General features: G+C 48.9%; 1 protein-coding gene across 6 annotated transcripts in view; it reads left to right on the plus strand.

Annotated features, from left to right (window-relative positions):
- Window positions 1-19,982, plus strand: part of TAF1 (TATA-box binding protein associated factor 1) — a 147,623-nt gene that overhangs the window by 105,497 nt on the left and 22,144 nt on the right. For all 6 annotated transcript variants that reach the window (XM_074962836.1, XM_074962841.1, XM_074962837.1 and 3 more), the window contains 5 exons: window positions 2,826-3,003; window positions 8,455-8,522; window positions 8,912-9,034; window positions 16,221-16,313; window positions 16,710-16,794. In XM_074962836.1, coding sequence (XP_074818937.1) covers window positions 2,826-3,003; window positions 8,455-8,522; window positions 8,912-9,034; window positions 16,221-16,313; window positions 16,710-16,794 — 547 coding nt within the window. The remainder of the gene's footprint in view (window positions 1-2,825; window positions 3,004-8,454; window positions 8,523-8,911; window positions 9,035-16,220; window positions 16,314-16,709; window positions 16,795-19,982) is intronic.

The following is a 19,982-nucleotide window of genomic DNA, read 5'->3' on the forward strand; positions in this document are numbered from 1 at the left end:
CAAGGCAGGACCCAGTCCTCTGCTGTAAAGCCCTGAGGCTGTGGGATTTCTGTATAGCCCACAAAATCTGCCTGAGGGCCTTCCATCTGCTGGGCGCCCGGAATGCGCGGGCGGATCGCTTGAGCCCAGGGACTTCTCCTCCCAATACGAGTGGTCTCTCCACCCAGAAGCGGCTCACCAGCTCTTCCATGTGTGGGGAACTCCCCAAGTGGACCTGTTCGCAATGCGGCAGAACCGGCACTGTCCCCGGTTCTGCTCCGGGGGGGACTGGGAAGGGGCGCTATCTCTGATGACTTCCTCCTGTCCTGGTCAGGCCAGTTTCTCTATGCCTTCCCCCTGTTCCCACTGATCAGCAGGGTCCTGGAGAAAATAAATACGACAAGGCACGGGTCCTCCTGATTGCCCCACCGTGGCCCAGGCAGCATTGGTATGGGACCCTCATGGGCCTGGCGGTTGCTCCACCGCAGCCGTTGCTGCTCCGCCTGGACCTGCTCTCCCAGGACGAGGGCCGCCTCCTCCATCACAACCTAGCAGCTCTCCACCTCACAGCGTGGCTGCTCAGTGGTTAGGTAAAGTGGAAAGGACGTGCTCAGAAGGGGTCCAGCGCATCCGTCTGGAAAGCAGACGGCCCTCCACACGCTGCGCCTACTTGGTAAAATGGTCCCAGTTCTCCAGATGGGTGGCCGAACGGCGTATCTCCCCGGTGGCCGCCCCGATCCAGCTTATCCTGGACTGCCTTCTCCACCTTAGACCCCTGGGCCTGGCGCCCTCATCAGCCAAAGTGCACCTGGCGGCCATATCAGCCTTCCATCTGCCGGTGCAGGGGCACACGGTATTCCCCCACGCTATGACTGGCCAGTTCCTCAAGGGGTTGGACCATCTTTTCCTGTATGCTAGGCCCCTGGTCCCGCAGTGGGACCTGAACCTGGTGTTGTCCCGTCTCACGGGGCCCCTGTTTGAGCCGCTAGCCACGTGCTCCTGGTCCCACCTCTCGTGGAAGATGGCCTTCCTGGTCGCTACCACGTTGGCCAGGCGGGTCTTGGAGCTCAGGGCCCTGACCTCCGAGCCCCCGTACACGGTTTTTCATAAGGACAAGGTTCAGCTCCGCCCACACCCTGCGTTCCTCCCTAAGGTGGTCTCCGCCTATCACGTGGGTCAGGACATTTTCCTGCCGGTCCTCTGCCCCAAGCCTCATGTGTCCAGTGAGGAATGCTGCCTCCACACACTCGATGTGCGAAGGGCTCTGGCTTTCTACCTCGAGCAGACTAAGCCGGTCAGAAAGTCCTCGCAACTGTTCGTCGCCTCGGCTGAGCGCATGAGGGGTCGGTCGATCTCCACTCAGCGTCTCTCCAACCGGATCACTTCGTACATCTGCACCTGTTATGATCTGGTGGGTGTTCCCCCGCCACCGATTGTGAAAGCGCACTCTACTCGAGTGCAGGCCTTGTTGGCTGCCTTCCTGGCCCACGTCCCCATCCAGGACGTTTGTAGAGCTGCCACGTGGTCTTCGGTTCACATGTTCTCCTCGCACTATGCGATCGTCTCCCAAACCAGGAATGACGCTGGGTTCAGCAGGGCTGTACTCCGTCCTGGGAATTTGTGAACTCCGATCCGCCTCCAAAAGATATAGCTTGTAATCGCCTATTGTGGAATACACATGAGCAATCACTCAAAGAAGAAAAGACAGTTACCTTTTCCGTAACTGGTGTTCTTCGAGATGTGTTGCTCATGTCTATTCTACATCCCGCCCTCCTTCCCCTCTGTTGGAGTTTTCTGGCAAGAAGGAACTGAGGGTGGGGGGAGCACGCAGCTCCCCTTGTACCGCACCATGGCGGCACCACTCCAGGGGTTGCTGGGGCGCTCCCCCCTATGGGTACTACTAGGGGAAAAACTTCCGGCACTGGTGCACGTGGCAAGCACGCACACCTATTGTGGAATAGACATGAGCAACACATCTCGAAGAACACCAGTTACGGAAAAGGTAATTGTCTTTTTCTGGTTTTAGGTAGAGTTGAAATTGATTTTAAAGTATTAGCCAAGATTTACAAAATAGGAACCTAAAGTTAAGTTTCTAATTTAGGCTCTAAACCTACTTTCAAAACACCCAGTAACTCCCAGTAACACCCAGTAACTCCCACTGAAGTCCTTGTGGGACGCTTCTTCCTCAGAAAGAAAAGGAGTACTTGTGGCACCTTAGAGACTAACAAATTTATTTGAGCATAAGCTAAAGTGAGCTGTAGCTCACGAAAGCTTATGCTCAGTTAAATTTGTTAGTCTCTAAGGTGCCACTAGTACTCCTTTTCTTTTTGCGGATACAGACTAACACGGCTGCTACTCTGAAACTCTTCTTCCTCAGAGTGGTGGCAAAGTCATAACAGAATAGTAAATTCTGTGGAGAGAAACAAAATACCACAGTCACATACAGGTGGTCTTCAGTATGTGTAGCTTAGTAGGTATGTCTACACAGCATTTTGGAGCACGCCTCCCACTCCGGGTTGATAGACTTGGGGTAGTGGGGCTTGCACTAGCACTCTAAAAATAGCTGTGGAGACAGCACTTTGAAGTTGCAGGTTGGGTTCTGAAGCCTAAGGTGGTGGGTAGACATCAGAGCCCAAGTTCGAGTCCGACCTGAACTTCAAAGTGTTGTCTATGCAGCTATTTTTAGAGTGCTAGCTTGAGCCCCGATACCCCAAGTCTATCGACCAGACTGGGAGGCTCATTCCAAAATGCCATGTAGACATACCCTAAAGGGCCTCTCATCTGCTGGCTATTCTGCTTGTGGAGGTTGATGGGACTGAATGCCCATTCTTTTTTGTATTCCTCAGACGTACCCATTTCACACACCTGTTAATGCAAAGGTCGTGAAAGACTATTACAAAATCATTACACGGCCTATGGACCTACAGACCCTGCGTGAGAATGTCCGCAAACGTCTGTACCCTTCCCGGGAAGAGTTCCGTGAACATCTGGAGCTGATTGTGAAGAACAGTGCAACGTACAATGGTAGGAAGCTCCCTAAAACACTGAGGTTCAGTTTGTCTTCTGGTGAGCTGTGTTACACTGTGATGGGAATTGTGCATATGCCTTGTGTATGGAATTGGGTGGCATGGGAGAGGGAAAACTCTCATACTCTGCAGGGAAAAGATGAAAGCAGCAAAGTTAACGCTGTTGAAATGGATAAGATGAATATAACAGACTTCTTCAAAGATGATATGAGGACAATAAATTAGTCAGCTTGTTATAAATTTGGAAGGGGTGAACTCTAAACTCTGTCTATACAAAACAAAATAAGAGGCTTGGGCAGTTAGGAAGTAATGAAGGCTTTATCAGCAGGAGGTCAGATTTGTGGGGGGAGGTACCCTGCTAATTTCTGGCCATAACCTGAGCTCTGTCCACAGGTGAAGCCAAAATGAGTCATTCTTGGTAGAGTGCACTTTATGATAGGATCATCCTTCTCTTTTCTTTCAAACTTTGATCAGCAGTGAGATAGTTACCAATGTTAGTATTTACATTGTCATATTATGCTTGAAGTGAATTGGGGCAATTCACACCTCTCAAGGGTATTACTTCATATTCTGCAGACTGAGGAGTAGCCTTCGTTAGAAAGGCTTTGTCTAGACTACCACTTTTGTCGGTAAACCTTTTGTCAGTCAGGGGTGTGGAAAAAAACACCTCCCTGACCAACATAAGTTTCATCGGCAAAAGTACTGGTGTGGAAGCGCTATGTTGGCAGGAGAGACTCTACTGCCGACATAGCTAACGCCAGTAATTGGGGGATGGTTTAATTATGCCGATGGGAGAGCTCTCTCCTGCTGGCAAAGAGCAGCTACATGGGAGACCTTACACTGGCACAGCTGTAGCGGTGCAGCTGTGCTGCTGTAAGGTCCATAGTGTAGACATAGCCAAAGGCTTTGCTGATACAGCTATGCCAGCAGAACCCCCCGTGGAGACTTAGACCCTCCGCCCCCGGAGTTTATACCAGCAAAAGGACTTGCCAGGATAGCTGTTTGCATGGGGGTTTTCATAGAATCACAGAATATCAGGGTTGGAAGGGACCTCAAGAGGTCATCTAGTCCAATCCCCTGCTCAAAGCAGGACCAATCCCCAACTAAATCATCCCAGCCAGGGCTTTGTCAAGCCTGACCTTAAAAACCTCTAAGGAAGGAGATTCCACCACCTCCCTAGGTAACCCGTTCCAGTGCTTCACCACCCTTTTAGTGGAAAAAGTTTTTCCTAATATCCAACCTAAACCTCCCCCACTGCAACTTGAGACCATTACTCCTTGTTCTGTCATCTGGTACCAGAGCTTGTTGGCAGAGCTACGTTAGTCAAGGGTGTGGTTCTTTCACACCCTGACCGATGATATAAGTATGCTGACCAAATTTTGTGTTGTGGGCTGGCTTCAGGCAGACATCACTATAGTGATTTACATTTGGTTGGTGTTTTCAAGGTTTTCGTCCCAACTAGAAATGTATTTTTGAAAAATGAATCTTTAGATTTTATAGAGCAACATGCAGCTGCTGGGTAAATGTGCTGATTCGCTGAAGGACCACTGTGAGGCAGCCCTTTTGTGACTCCTGTTAACACTGTTTTTTATCTGACAAGTATTTTTAAAAATATTAGGCACTATATAAGTGCTAAGCCTTGCCATATTCCAGGCCCCATGTATTCAGCAGCAAACAGGATTTAAACTCTGGTAGGCCTCCGTGGATTCTGTAGTAGTCTGGGAAATCTGTAGCCGCTTCATTCACAAAGGAAGCCCAGTCTTCGCTCAGTTGGTTTTCTGTGTTTTCTTCATAAATATGAGGGTTAGAATAATAGGTTCTTCTTCGAGTGCTTGTTCATGTCGATGCCAGTCAGGGTGTGTGTGCTGCGTGCGCAGTAGCTGGAAGGATCTTCCCCTAGCAGTACCCGTCGGTTTGGCTCAGGCGCCCCCTGGAGTCGTGCCTCTATGGTGCCGTTTATAGGGTCCTGCCAACCCACTGCCACTTCAGTTCCTTCTTACCGCCTGTGATGGTTAGCCGGAATGTTCATTCTCTCTTGCTTCGGCAAGCCTTTCTCCCTAGTAGTCTTCAGACTTTTCTCCTGTAAATAGTTAAATCAGTAGTTAGTAGTAGTAGTAGTTAGTCAGTATATAGTTAGAATTCCAGTAGGGAATTGTTCTGGGGGTACCCCTCGCCGTCTCTCTCCCCAGTACTGGGGCATGCCTCAGTCCCTGGGGTTTAAACCTTGTGCCCAGGAGTGACCCCTCACTTCCTGCTTAAAGGGGGAGTTTGGGGGAATTGCATCAAAAGGACTGTTGCACTGGAGTTGGCCTCCCCACCAGAGACCTTTGAAGCGGTGACAGAACTTATCGCATTCACGGTGCTGCCTTCTCCACCTAGGCAAGACAAGGGACCGAGCTCAAAAGCAGCGGCACCCCCGAGACCCTCGGTGCCACCCCGAGGCAAGCCAGCGATGGTACCAGGTCGTTCGCCATCCCCTCGGCACTGGTCACCGCTACCCTCTGGCAGTGGACAGGCAGGGGAGCCGCACCGGTCCCCAAGCTCCTGGCACTGGACTCAAAACAGTCGAGGGCATTTCTACCAGAGTTGCATTTTCAGACCTGTTGCGACAACATACAAGGTCTCAGACAATTCCCTACCACCACAGGAAGGAATTGCCTAAAGCTCCTGGGCCATGTGGCTGTTCGTACTTACATAGTACAACATGTCAGACTGAGACTCCAAGCTCTTCAGGTGTGGCTAGCCTTGGTGTATCGACCAAACCGGGGCAGTCTAGACCAGCTAGTCCTCTTTGCCAACCGGTTCTTGAGTCTCTCCTATGGTGGCTCAACCTGCAAGTGGCGTGTGCTGGTATTCCCTACTCCAAACCTCAGCCATCCCTGTCACTGGTCACGGACACATCAGCGATGGGTTGGGGAGCGCATCTATGGGAGCTCAGGGCCTCTAGTCCCAAGCGGAGCTCTCACTTCACATCAACGTCAGTGAGCTGAAGGCAGTCCATCTGGCATGCCAGACCTTCCAAGCTCACTTGGAGGAGAGATATGTATCAGTCATGACAGACAATACAACAGCGATGTTTTATATAAACAGACTGGGGCTTGATTGCAGACATGTTCCTTCTTCCCTGGAATGACCACCTCCTTTATGCGTTTCTATCCATCCCACTCATCCACAAGGTGCTACTCAAAGTTCAGAGGGACAAAGCCTCGGTGATATTGATAGCTCGAGCTTGGCCACGTCATTACTGGTACACGTCTCTTCTGGAGATGTCAGTGGAAACCGCGATCACCTTACTGCTGCTCCCAGACCTGATAACTCAGGACCACAGCTGCCTTCAGCACCCCAATTTCGAATCTCTCCACCTCATGGCTTGGAAACTCCATGGCTAAACCCAACGGAGCTGGCTTGCTCTGATCCAGTTAGGGAAGTCCTCCTTGGAAGTAGGAAACCATCCACTAGGCAACCTACCTAGCCAAATGGAAAAGATTCACAATTTGGTCATTGCAAAAACACGTCTCCTACGCACTTGACAATACCCTTTATCTTGGACTACTTCCTGCTCCTAAAGTAGCAAGGGCTTTCTATGTCATCAATAAAAGTCCACTTGGCTGCCATTTGCAGGCTGGTCAGTCTTCACCAACCCAATAGTTGGATGCTTGCTTACAGGGCTTGACAGGTTATACCCTCAAGTACGGCAGCCAATCCTGGCCTGGGACCTTAACCTGGTTCTTTCCAAACCAATGGGACCCCCCCCTTCGAACCACCTGCGACATGCTCTCTCTCTCTCTCCTGGAAAGTGGCATTCCTGGTAGCAATAACCTCTGTCAGGACGGTATCTGAACTTAAGGCCCTAACGTCTGAGCCTCCTTACACAGTGTTCTGTAAGGACAAGGTTCAACTTTGGCCGCACCTGGCCTTCCTCCCGAAAGTTGTCCCCCAGTTTCATGTTAATCAGGATATTTTTCTCCTAGTTTTCTACCCCAAGCTGCACGCAAACAGCAGGGAACAAAAAATCCACTCCTTGGATGTTTGCCGGGCATTAGCCTTCTATATCGAACGGACATCGAAAATATGCTCAACTGTTCATCGCAGACAGCTTGACAGAATGAAAGGGCTCCCAGTCTCTTCTCAGGGAATTTCATCATGGATTACAGCATGCATCCGGACGTGCTATGACCTGGCAAAAGTACCTGCCCCCGTGCTGACAGCGTACTCCACAAGGGCTCAGGCATCTTCAGCAGCATTCCTGGCCCAGGTTGCAACCCAGGAAATTTGCAGGGCTGCGACATGGTCCTCATTCCACACCTTTACCTTGCATTATGCCATTACTCAGCAGGCTAGAGATGATGCAGCCTTTGGAAGAGCGTTGCTTCAATCAGCAAACCCTTGAACTCTGATCTCGCCTCAGAGTTCCTGCTTGGTAGTCACCTAATTGGAATCTACATGAGCAAGCACTCGAAGCAGAAAAAACGGTTACCTAACTTTTGTAACTGTTGTTCTTCGAGATGTGTTGCTCATGTCCATTCCAAGACCCACCTGCCTGCCCTGTGTCAGAGCATGACCAGCGAGAAGGAACTGAAGTGGTGGCAGGTTGGCAGGGCCCTATATACGGCGCCATGGAGGCACGACTTCAGGGGGCGCCTGAGCCAACGCAGCGGGTCTAGTGGAAGAACCTTCCATGTACTGTGCAGGCGGCGTGCACACACCCTAACTGGAATGGACATGAGCAACACGTCTCAAAGAACAACAGTTAAGAAAGGTAAGTAACTTTTTTTTTTCTTTTTTAAATTGAAGCTGAAATTTTGGAATGCAATTCTGTGGCAAGTTGCGGTTTTTGTGGCAAATTTCACACCTGTGGAATCATGACATACGTAGGACTCTGCTTTTCAGTAACTGGTTCTTGGAGAGTGTTGCTTCTGCATATTCATGGGTCCTGTCCACCTTCCTTTCCTCAGAGTTCTGCTCTCCTGACTGGGCTTTAACAGAAGGAAATGGGGACTCCATGGCTTCTGCTCCAAAGGTTTGGCACAGTCCAGGGGGTGCTTATAGGTTCCCAATGGACACTGCTTTTCTAGGAGTTTCCCTAAGTTCAATGGCAATATAGGGTGTATCCCACAAGTGTGAATATGCAGACACAACACTCACAATAATAAGTAAACCTCTTTATTATAATGTCCATAATAAACTCTAGTAACTGTGTATGCCGTAGGAGAGAATCACTACAGTATGTGACTGGGGACATGTTTCAAACCATGAGAGAAATATAATCAGTAATGCAGTTAACGAGTAAAGAGAGATTCCTACTGTGTTACCTCATAATGCTCACAGGTGTTCTGTGATCAGAGTTTTCCTTTGTGTGCCATGGGGATGGTGAGCTTCATCCTTCCACCAGTCCTGAAAGCTTCCACAGACGCCAAGGTGCATCACTGTACTTGCTGTGTATTTGCAGGGCCAAAACACTCACTGACCCAGATATCTCAGTCCATGCTGGACCTCTGTGATGAAAAACTAAAAGAGGCAAGTCTTGTAATTGGTTCTCATCAGAATGGAGAGGGAGGGACTGGCATGAGGGTTGAGGGGTTTTGAGGGCGGAGAGGTTTTGGAAGTGCAGACAGACAACCCACCTGCCCCACTCGTTCTTCTGTCTTCCTTTTCTGGCTATTTATATGAATTTTTACTGTTATCGGGTCACTAAACAATTTTACACTGGGTTCTCTTCTTTGAGAAAGACACTTCTCTGCTCCCCTAGCTATTGTAAGTTGTCAAGATGGGTTACCACACAGTTATTGGGGAGTATCTTCATAAACAGGTGGATATATGCCTGCCTCTTAAAGGTGGAGGGTGTTTTGATGATGAATAGGTATTGATGGAGGATAACCTATTAACATCCATTAACTTCATTTCAGAAGGAAGATAAACTGGCTCGGTTAGAGAAAGCAATTAATCCTCTCCTGGACGATGATGACCAAGTGGCTTTTTCCTTCATATTGGATAACATCGTCACTCAAAAAATGATGGTGGTACCAGATGTATGTGATTGAAATGCAGTGTGTGTGTGAGTTAGGAGATGTACAGCAATGGTACTCAAAGTGAAGGCATGGAGAGCCATTCCTGGAGAGCCATTCCCTACCTAATTTACTGGAGATGAGCAGACATTACATGTGGTGCTATGGCCTGACATTACAGGCAGATGTTTGCAGTTTTGTGGCTGCTATTACACATTGATACAATATTGCAACATAAACAAGAGATGCTATGTCAGGATGTCCTGCTGAGATTTTGTGACTGAGGTTAGGTCAACACTAAAAAGTAAAGTTGATCCAGCTGTTTCACTCAGGGGTGTGAAAAATCCTGACATAGTAAACCCAACCTAAGCCCCGGTGTAGACACCTCTTGGGGAGGTGGATTAACTACAGCAATGGGAAAATCTCTCCCATCACTGTAGCGAGGCTCTACGCTGAAGTGCTACAGTGGCACAGCTGCAGTGGTGCTCCTGCAGTGTTTCTAGTGAAGACATAGTCTGACTCAGTATCTCTTCCATCACCCCTTTTTTTTATTGCTTGGAGTAGGAGTCAAGATGTATATTCTGATTTCAGCTCTGCTGCTGACTCTGCTCTTGAGTAGAGTGGGTGAAACTCAGAATTTCTGTCACAGGCAATTTTGACATTTTGAAATGTGGGTTTGTTCTGAATCAGAACAAACTAAGATTTTTTCAAAATTTCCTGCAAAATGGAAGTTCTGGAAAAATTTCATTTTGGAAGCACCAATACATGGTGTTTAAGAAATATGCTCCCTGAGCCCCGCAGCTGCTGTCTGAAATTGGTATAATTCTTGTCATTTTCACTACTGCCCACCACTGAATAGGAAAAGTGAAACTTCTTGGCAGTTGGTGGCCAACTGACAGGGCTTCTGGGGTCTGGTCCAGGGAAGCTCTACCCTGTAAACTGTCCAGGGCTTCTAGACTACCAGGCCAGCTGGTTCCCTGGGTTGCCTGACTCTTGGGACTGCTGGCTCCCTATTCTGTGAGAGTTGAGCAGCCTGAAGAGCCCGCTGGCCCAGGAGTCTGGAACCCCTGGCGTCCCCAGGCCAGGGCAGAACTCATGGTGGGGCTGTCCTGGAGCCACGAACCCTAGAATTCTGGGCTTCCTAGCAGTCAACCAGGTGAGCTGGCAGGAAACACCATTGGAACTCTGCTTGTGGTTCATCGAAGGTTCATCAAATCTGATACACATCTGCAAGACAGATTGGCATTTTCTGACAAAAGCCTGTTTTGCTGGAAAATTCCTGACTAGTTCTACTCTTGGGTAACTTGCTCTTTGTGCCTCAGTTTCCATATTAGTAACACAGCAGTAATATTTGTCATCTTTGAGATCCCCTTGCGCAAGGTGATATGTAAAGTGTTATAGCAGTGGTAATAGTGCTTTTGTATTAATTGTATGTAGCACTTTTCATCTCCGGATCTCAAGACACTCTGAGTACATATAAACATCGAGCTCTAACTATGTTTTTAAATTAAAAAAAATTATATTGTGAAATAACATTGAGCAAATAAGTGACAAGAAAACAGAAATTTTGCCTGGAGCACTCCATTAAACTTTACTTATTGATTCATTATATGCATTTCAGCATTAAATCCTACTGGGAAGTCAGGGAAGAGATTCCATGTTTCTGCCCCCTTAGGGCCATGTCAAGGAATCTTTAGGAATATTTACAGGTTTGTTTGACTTATGCTTGGCACAAGAATGGACGTCGGGGAAGGAAAAAAAGGTTGTTTTAAGTTTCTAGGCTGATCTATGCTGGCACAAGTTGGAAAAGTCCAGGTGCACAAGCCAGGGATCACTGAGGTGTAGGTATATTTTGGCCATTTTCCTCTCTCACAACCTCTGTACCAGGGGCTGAGAGAGTGGTGCAGGAGTTGTCATATATCCTGAGGCTCCCCTAATGCAGATGGAATCCTCAAGGGGCTGAATAAACTGGCTGTAGGGTGACTTTGGGCTACCAGAACAGGGCTGAGGATCTATCTGTCTGTTAAAAGAATAATACAACTTTAGGTTTAGATAATACAAGCTGGTGGTGGAGGCCCTGGTTATGAGTGTTTTCCCAAGGGTTGACCATTTGACATAAAGGGAAATATTGATATATATTCATTAATTCTTCTTCGAGTGCTTGTTTGTGTCAATTTCATTTGCATGTGGGCACGTGCCCACATGCACAGTAGTTGGAGATTTCTGCCTTAGTGGTATCGGTAGGGCCGGCTGTGGCGCCCCCTGGAGTGGTGCTCCCATGTGGCGGTATATCAGGCACTGCCGGCCCTGTGCCCCCTCGGTTCCTTCTTACCACCCATGACGGTTTGGTTGGAGCGCCTTGTCTTGCTTCACAAGAACATTAGCAGTTTATCCATTGACTAGTTAGTTAGTTGATAGTGTTACTTAGTTAAGACTCCCCTGTTGGGACTTGGCCCCATACAGGGCATGCCCTGCTCCTCTGGCTTTAAACCATGTGTGTTATGCAGCAGGCCGATGCCGATCAGCGATCCGCACGCTTAAGTGTCTGGGAGAAGGCCATCGCAAGCACAGGTGACACATTTGTAAGAACTTTTGCCCACGGACTCAGAAATAGTGGGATATCTGCTTGAGGGCATCGTTCATGGAGGCTGCTCTTCTCCTGGTGTCAGAACCCTCCACTGCGGCACCTACACCCAGCACTTTGGCCTCGGTGCGCAGCACACCGCTGGCACCGGTCTTGGCCTGGCACCACTCCGTCTCACTAGTGCCAAAGAAGAAGCTGAAGAAACTAAGTCCCTCGGCGCCAAAGAACCTGTCAGGCCATGCGCCTGCTATGGGAGTACCACAGAGGTCAGACCCACCAGCCCTGCCAAGGACCCTTTACCCAACCCAGGCAACGGCAGGGGTTCCCAGCTTGTGATGGGGCCCGCAGTGCCCGAAGCGGTCTTGGCAGCCAAGGAGCAAGGACAACTGACTTCACAGGTGTTACGCCAGGTGACCAAGACGGCTCCACTTGTGGCACTGAAGGGGAAGGCCACCGGGGTGTTGCAGCATAGACTGGCAGAACACCCCAGGTCGCCGGATCGCAGACGCAAGTTCTCCTCACTGTGACCTTGGGACCTGGCGCTGCACTCTAGCTCGCCAGCCAGATGGCCAAGATCTCCATCACGATCCCCTCCTACTAGGTGAGGGACTCCGGACTTGTGGTGCCGCTCCCCGTACTACCGTTACCGACAACCATCTGGCCATAGGTTGCCTAGATGCCGAACACCCTCTCCCAGAAGGTCTCCTTGTGGTCAGTCCCCATCCTGGAGGGCTCGCTGCGGATCTCAGCGTCAGTCACGCTCACCCTGGTACTCCTCTGGCGGGCGGCACTACTCCCCGTCGCCCCATTGTTCACCCAGGGTCAGTAGGCAGACTCAGGCCTCGATGGCCCTGCCGTTGTCACTGGAGGGGCAGTGGTTGGGTTTGAACCATGACTTCAGCCTGTCGGCGAGGCGGGGTGACTCCCCTCCGACACTGGAGACCGAGGCGGCACTGGCCGTGGTACCAATGCAGCAGGGGCCAGGGCCTCCCCACTGGCAGCACTGGAATCCGTGGGAGGTGCCGGTGGGTGCTGGTCCAGTACTCCCAGGCCACATCGGACAAGCCGGCCAAGGTGCCGCTGGTGCCACAATCGGAGCACGGCGCCGTGATGGAAGCAGAACCCGTGCCCTGTACTCTGGCACCGAGGGAGCCCTCCCCTTACAAAGAAGGGGGTGACACCATCCCTCAGGCCACTAAATCGTCATTGTCGTCCCCGGACGAGGCAGTGGCCAAACCCTCCCACACCAGCAGTCCCCTGGACAGTTTTAAGGAGCACCAGGCCCTCCTTAAACTGGTGGCGGAGAATTTGGGCTGGCAAATTGAGGAGGTCGCTGAAGAGGCAGATGACCTCTTCAGTGTCATCTCGACCACCACACTGGCAATAATTGCATTACCCATCCACCCGTGGGTGCTCAAGATAGCCAAATCAGCGTGGCAAATCCCCTTATCTATTCCACCAACATCTAAGAAAACAGAAAATAAATACTATGTCCCTGAAAAGGGCTTTGAGAATCTGTATACTCATCCCCCTACGGCATCACTGGTCGTATCCGTGGTAAATGAAAGGGACAGACAGAGCCACCCCAGCAGAACACTTAAAAATAAGGAGGCCAAGAGAGTACTTATTCGGAAGAAAAGTTTATTCGACTGCCAGCTTACAGTTTAGCGTCCTCAGCCACCAGGCCCTGCTGGGACATTATAACTTTAGCCTGTGGGACTCCCTTAATAAGTTCCCAGGGGCCCTCCCACAGGATCATGCCCAAGAGTTCACCGTGATGGTGAGCCCTCCAGATGGCCTGGACTCGGCGGCCAGGGTGTTTGCGTCGGTGATGGCTATGCAGCGCATCTCCTGGTTGAAGGCTTCTGGGCTGTCCCAGGAGATGCAGACCATGATACAGGACCTGCCATTTGAGGGTTCGGGGCTCTTTTCTGAGCTAACTGACTCTAGACTCATGGGCTCAAGGACTCTCGAGCCACCCTCCGCTCCCTGGGTTTGCACACCCCTCATATCTCCTTGCTTTGTCAATTCAGCCCCCCATGCTGCTTTCTCTCCTTCCTGACCTGTTCACACAGGACCGCAGCCACACCCTGCATCTGGCAATCCGTTCCCTGCACCTTATGGCATGGCTGCTGCGTGGGTGAATGAGGAGGAAGAGCGTTGTTCAGAGGCTGTCCAGTAGGTCCTACTTAACAGTAAGAAGCCTTCCACTAAAATGGCCTACTTGGCGAAGTGGAAGAAGTTTTCTGTGTGGTCCTTGGCCTGTGGGACCCATCCGGTGGAGATTTCCATCCAGGATATCCTGGAGTATCTGCTACACCTTCAGGAATTGGGCTTAGGAGTCTGTTCTCTGAAAGTGCACTTGGTAGCAATATAGGTGTTTCATTCACCTATCCAAGGGAAATTGGGTTTCTCCAACGACATGGTGAAGAAATTTCTGAAAGGACTTCTCCTGAACTCTCTGGTCCAAGAGCTGGTCTGCTTGTGGGACCTGAACATGGCTTTAAGCAGCTCTAATGGGGCCTCCATTCGAGCCCCTTTCTTCCTGTCCACTGCCCATCCTGTTTCAGAAAACTGGATTCTTGATAGCCATTACCTCTGCCAGGGTGTGTGAGTTGCAAGTCCTGATTTCTGAGCCTCCTTACGCACAGTTCTCCAGGGACCAGGTTATGCTCCGGCCACACCTGAAGTTTGTATCCAAGGTGGACTCTGTTTAATTTGAACCAGGCGGTGAATTTGCATATATTTTTCCCTAAGCTGCATTCCTCCCCAGAGGAACGATGTCTCTGTATGTTGGATGTTAGAGTGTACTAGCGTGCCCACACTGTGTTGACTCTGCAGCCATGCGCTAAAAGTTCCTTACTGCGCTTTAATCTACTCCCATTCATAGCAGGGTAGATTGAAGCGCCCTAGTGAACTTTTAGTGCATGGCAGCAGAGTCTGCATGGGCATTTAGTGCGTGGCAGGCTAGTGTGGGTTAAATGTATGCCCCTGCTTGCTGTGAACTAACTTCATTTAGACAAGCCCTTATGCTAAAGTGTGTGTAGTAAATCTGTAAGTAAAGTTTTTAATGGTACACTCTGGAAATCTTTTAAAAATTAAATCAGCATTATTACCTTCATTTACAGAAGGGATAGCTGAGACAGAGAAGTCATTTACAAATGCAGTCCAGTTTACCTGGTTCTCAGTGCACTGCACAGCACATTGTATCACGCCAGCTCTCTGGCATTTTTTCACCACTGTTCTTGCAGCCTTAAGCTTGACCAAGCAGAGCAAGAAAATTCTGTCAGGCCCCTGGACATACAAGACGCTGATGAGGGCATATCTGGATGCAAATGTTGCACTAGTTTAACTAAACCAATTTAGTTTTGTGTGGGCTCTCTTCTATTGTAAATCTGGCTTATATTAGTTTATCTTGCATCGGTAAATTTACAGGTGCAAGTTAAACAGCTACAAGCCAGATTTAAAGTGATATGAGTCCACACATAAAGTTGCACCAGTTTAACAAAACCAGTATAAAATCATTCCTTCAGTTAAATTGGTACAACTTTATGTGTAGACCAGGACTTAGTGATTTATAGTTAAGGCTAAGATTTTATCTTGGTTATTTTTAGTAAAAGTCACAAACAGGTCATGGGTAATACACAAAAATTCACGGAAGCCATGACCTATCAGTTACTTTACTACAAATAACGGGGGGGGGGGGGCTAGGTATGGGGGGAGGAATGGAGTCCCATGTGGGGGACGACTGACAGGCCGAGGTTGGAAGGGACCTCAGGAGGTCATCTAGTCCAACCCCCTGCTCAAAGCAGGACTGATCCCCAATTAAATCATCCCAGCCAGGGCTTTGTCAAGCCTGACCTTAAAAACTTTTAAGGAAGGAGATTCCACCACCTCCCTAGGTAACGCATTCCAGTGTTTCACCACCCTCCTAGTGAAAAAGTTTTTTCTAATATCCAACCTAACCCCATGTAGGGATGGGGTAGTGTTAAGAGATTGCCCTGCCTAGTGCGCCTCTGATTTGCTGTGTGTATATGAATAAGTTGCCCTGGTGTCTGTCCCTCTAAAACTTCGACAGACTCTTCCATTTGGATGCTTTTCTATTAGGCTTCAGAAAGGAAAAGTTGGCTGGAGTTCGGGTTTTGAATTTTCCTTTTCCTCCACAGAAATCTCAGGCTTTAGATGTTTGGCTCCTGCTGATAGTTTCCTGTGGATGCAGAATTTAGATGTTTTTCCTGCATTGACTTTTCAAGGAATTAATGTTCTTGATAGTGATTCTAGCTGCTGCTTGGAAAATAACAATGATACTAAATAGTAAAGCCCAATGGGCAAGAGCTGCTTTATATAGTACAGGTTCTTGCTGTTAGCTGTTGAAGGACATAGAAAACTAACTTGCTTTGTAGCTCTTTTAGTCCTATGTTTATCTCTGATTCTTGCTCAGGCTGTACTGTTGAATGCAGGAATCACTGTGATAAACATATCTGGTTCATACAGAATCTGTACCTAAGAGCCAACTGCTCTGGAAGATTATTTTGTGAAAATCTCTCTCTTGGCCTCAAGATCCAATAATCATTTCTAAAAGGATTTGTTCCCAATTATGTCTGTCTGTGTTTTTATTTTCTGCAGTCTTGGCCATTTCATCATCCAGTTAATAAAAAGTTTGTTCCAGATTATTACAAAGTGATCATCAATCCAATGGACCTAGAGACCATCCGCAAGGTATGCAATTTAAATCATGCAGCCATTTAAGAAAGTGTTTAACTCTGTTATTCATGTATTTCTTCAAACAACTCAGTCAATCTGTGGAACTCTTTGCCAAAGGATTTTGTGAAGGCCAAAACTTTAACAGGGTTAATAAAAGAACTAGATACATTCATGGAGGATAGGTCTGTCAGTGGCAATTAGCCAGAATGGTCAGGGATACAAAACGATGCTCTGGAGTGTCCCTAGCCTGGGAATGGGCAACAAGGGATGGATCACTTGATGATTACCTGTTCTGTTCATTCCCTCTGAAATACTTGGCACTGGCCACTGTCAGAAGACAGGATATTGGGTTAGATGGATCTTTGGTCCACCCCAGTATGGCTGTTCTTATCACTGAGTAATTTCTTCCAGAATATCTCCAAACACAAGTATCAGAACAGGGAGACCTTCCTGGATGATGTTAAACTGATCCTTGCCAACAGCATTAAGTACAATGGTAAGTAATTCCAATATCGGCCCCGGTCATTACCCTGTCCTGAAACCATATCTGACCACTCCAAAACCCTTGCAGTACTTTAAAACAGACACTGCCCCAAACCTAGTTATGTTTAATTAGCACCTAATAATCTTTCTGCATGCCATGGGATTATGGTTAAATTTCAGAAGTCTAATTCTTTTATTTAAATTTAAAAGAATTCAGTCGTAGTTCTGTAAACCTAAAGGTTACTTCATTTCAAACAAACTGTACTCTTTATAACCACCTGAGATTGGTGTTGGAGGGGTTGGAAAGTTTGACAGAGCATGCACAATGCCATCTGTCAAGGATGGTTTCAAAAAGAGCCAGATTTACAAAACTCTGCAACAAATCCCCACCCTCTCCTCCTCCTCTTTACAGAAGGCTCAGCACCTCCATCCTGGACTCCTTTGAGTGATCAGAACACACTGTCTCCTTCACTGACAAGCACCCTGGCCCACTTCCTCCAAACCCTGCCTTTCTTTCTTCTAACATTCCACCTACTGAAATCCATTTGCAACTCCACCTCAAGCCCCTTTACTGCAGCTGTGTTCTTTAGTGCACAAATCAATTGGCTTATAGACTTGTTTAGTGCTGATCCCATCACTGGCCTTACAACAGGAACTTCTCATGCACAGTAAAATCCTATGATCTGAAGATTATCTGCTGGTTTAACCATGCCCACACAGGCCACAGAAGCAGCTGAAACTCTGTTTTGGCCTTAGACTGCTTCCCCTGTGTAAGACCTAAAACTAGGTCATGTCCCCAGTCTGCTGCTTCAGTAGGTAGAGCAAGCACCTTCTTTCAGCAGCTCCGCTATCGGGGATAGGGTTGGGCCATGAACCTTCGGGTGCTAGAGGCAGTTATGCCTCTGCTCCTCTCTCCTTCCCTCCTCCCCTCCAGTACATTGGGCCTGGATTGTGACTGTGGTCATCTCCTGATCTTACGGCCAGATGGGGTACACTCTATACAGCTGGTGTCGGCGGGTTGTCCATGCCTCATCACTGATCTTTGCCTACCTTAGCTGGAGGGATTGGCTGAAGATGACTCACTCATGATCTGCTGGCTTCATTGTGGCAGAGTCACTGGGTCACAGGACGGAGTGGGGCAACATCTAGTGATTTCTGTAGCGCACTAGCTATGGCTAGGGTTGCCAACTGTCTAACCACACAAATCCAAACACCCTTGCCCCGCCCCCTGCCCTGCCCCTTCTCTGAGTCTCCACCCCGCTCACTCCATCCCCCTTCCCTCCTCGCTCACTCTTCCTCATCCTAACTCATTTTCACCAGGCTGGGGTAAGGGGTTGGGGTGCAGGAGGGAGTGCGGGGTGCAAGATCTGGGAGGGAGTTCAGTGCTGGGGGGCCTGGGGGGTCTTCAGAGCTCTGGGAGGGAGCAGGGGATTGGGATGCAGGCTCTGGGGGAGGGTTGGGGTGCAGGAGGGGGTGCAGGCTCTTGAAGGGAGTTTGGGTGTGGGAGAGGGCTGGGGCAAGGGGTGGGGGTGTGGTAAGGTGAGGGGTATGGGCTCTGGCCGGGTGGCGCTTTCCTTGGGCGGCTCCCGGTCAGCAGCACAGTGGGGCTAAGGTAGGCTCCCTGCCTGCCTTGGCCCCATGCTGCTCCCGGAAGCGGCCGGCACGTCTCTGGCCAATGGGAGCTGTGGAGTCGGCACACGGGGCTGGGCAGCGTGCAAGACCCTCTGCCTCACCGCCCTCCCAGTGGCCGCAGGGTCGTGCTGGCCGTTTCCGGGAGCAGCACAGAGCCAGGGCAGGCAGGGAGCCTTCCTTAACCCAGCTGCTCTGCTGGACTTTTAGTGGTGTAAAATCTCCTGGTTTGGCTTCAGTAACCTCTGGGAGATGGAGCCTGATTCTGGGAGACTTCTGGCGAAACCGGGAAGGTTGGCAACCTTAGCTATGGCTAGAGCAGCAGACTGCACTGCTAGAATGTGGGACTTGATTGGTTCTGGCTGACAGGCCATTAAATCCTCTGTCCCACACTCTGTTCCTGTCAATCTGATTCCAGCCAGACTGCACCTAAGCCTGGTGACTACTGACTGCTGCCTCAGTCTGCTCCCCAGGGGTTTAGTCCAGCCAGAAACGCTCTTGTTTCTGAATGAGAAGCTGCTTGCACAATTGCATTACAGCTCCTGGCCTGCTCATTACAGCTATCACGGGAATTATGCTTGGAGTGGTTTGGGGGTAGGTCTGCTATCCATTGTAATAAAAAATAATATCCACAAAGTGGTAACTCAGCCTGGCATTGCTGCCTTGCAGCTAGTTCTTGGATGAACAAAGGCTAGAGGAGAAAACATCGGATGGTAAACACTGCAACTAAGCTCTGCCCTCCAGCATCTCCTGCAGCTGTGCTGGCTTCAAACATCTTAATTTCCAAGCATTTGAGCCTAGTCATTACTGCTGAGAGGAGGAGGGCTTTGGTCCTAAGGCAAGTCTCTGCCTAGGCGTACAAACTTGTTTGAGTACATTGGTTGCCCTCTTCAAACTTGCTTGTTGGAATGTGAGGACAATGTGCATTGATACGTCAAATTATCAAGAGGAGGTCAGTGATCCTAGAAAGTCCACCCTCATTGACAGAGAAGCTTGACATCATTGTGCTGCTCTCTCTGAAATCAGAGTAGCTGACATAGACTCTCTACGTGAGATACAATACACCTTTTTCTGGCATGGAAAAAGTGAATGAGACAACCGTGAACATAGGATAGGTTTTTCAGTCAAAAACTCATTAGCACACATGGTCAAATGTCCCATTGCAACATTAGAATGTATCACATCACTAAGAATATCTACCATAGGTGGCTTTGCCAACATTATCAGTACATATGCCCCAATGCTTTCCGTCATCTCTAAAGAGAAGAACTTGTTCTTGTGACAGACTATGCACTTGTATGCTGCAAAATGTAACTTTCACTACAGAAATTTCATTGTACTAGACAAAGCTGTTGCCCATGCATTAACATCAACAATACAAAAAGCCAAGGAAGGTGTCTTCAATTCTCTGTGAATCTCAGGGAAGCAAGCTATGTCACTGATTGAATCTCCTTGAGAGCTGCTGCACCATGGAACACACTCAGTTACACTATACTATAGTGTAGCCTTAGCGTTTGGTAAAAGGACTGTACAGGATAAGCACTGGTTTGCAGAATATTCTGAAGAAATACT

The sequence above is a fragment of the Natator depressus genome, chromosome 9 (assembly GCF_965152275.1).
Source record: "Natator depressus isolate rNatDep1 chromosome 9, rNatDep2.hap1, whole genome shotgun sequence".
NCBI classification, from domain to species: domain Eukaryota; kingdom Metazoa; phylum Chordata; order Testudines; family Cheloniidae; genus Natator; species Natator depressus.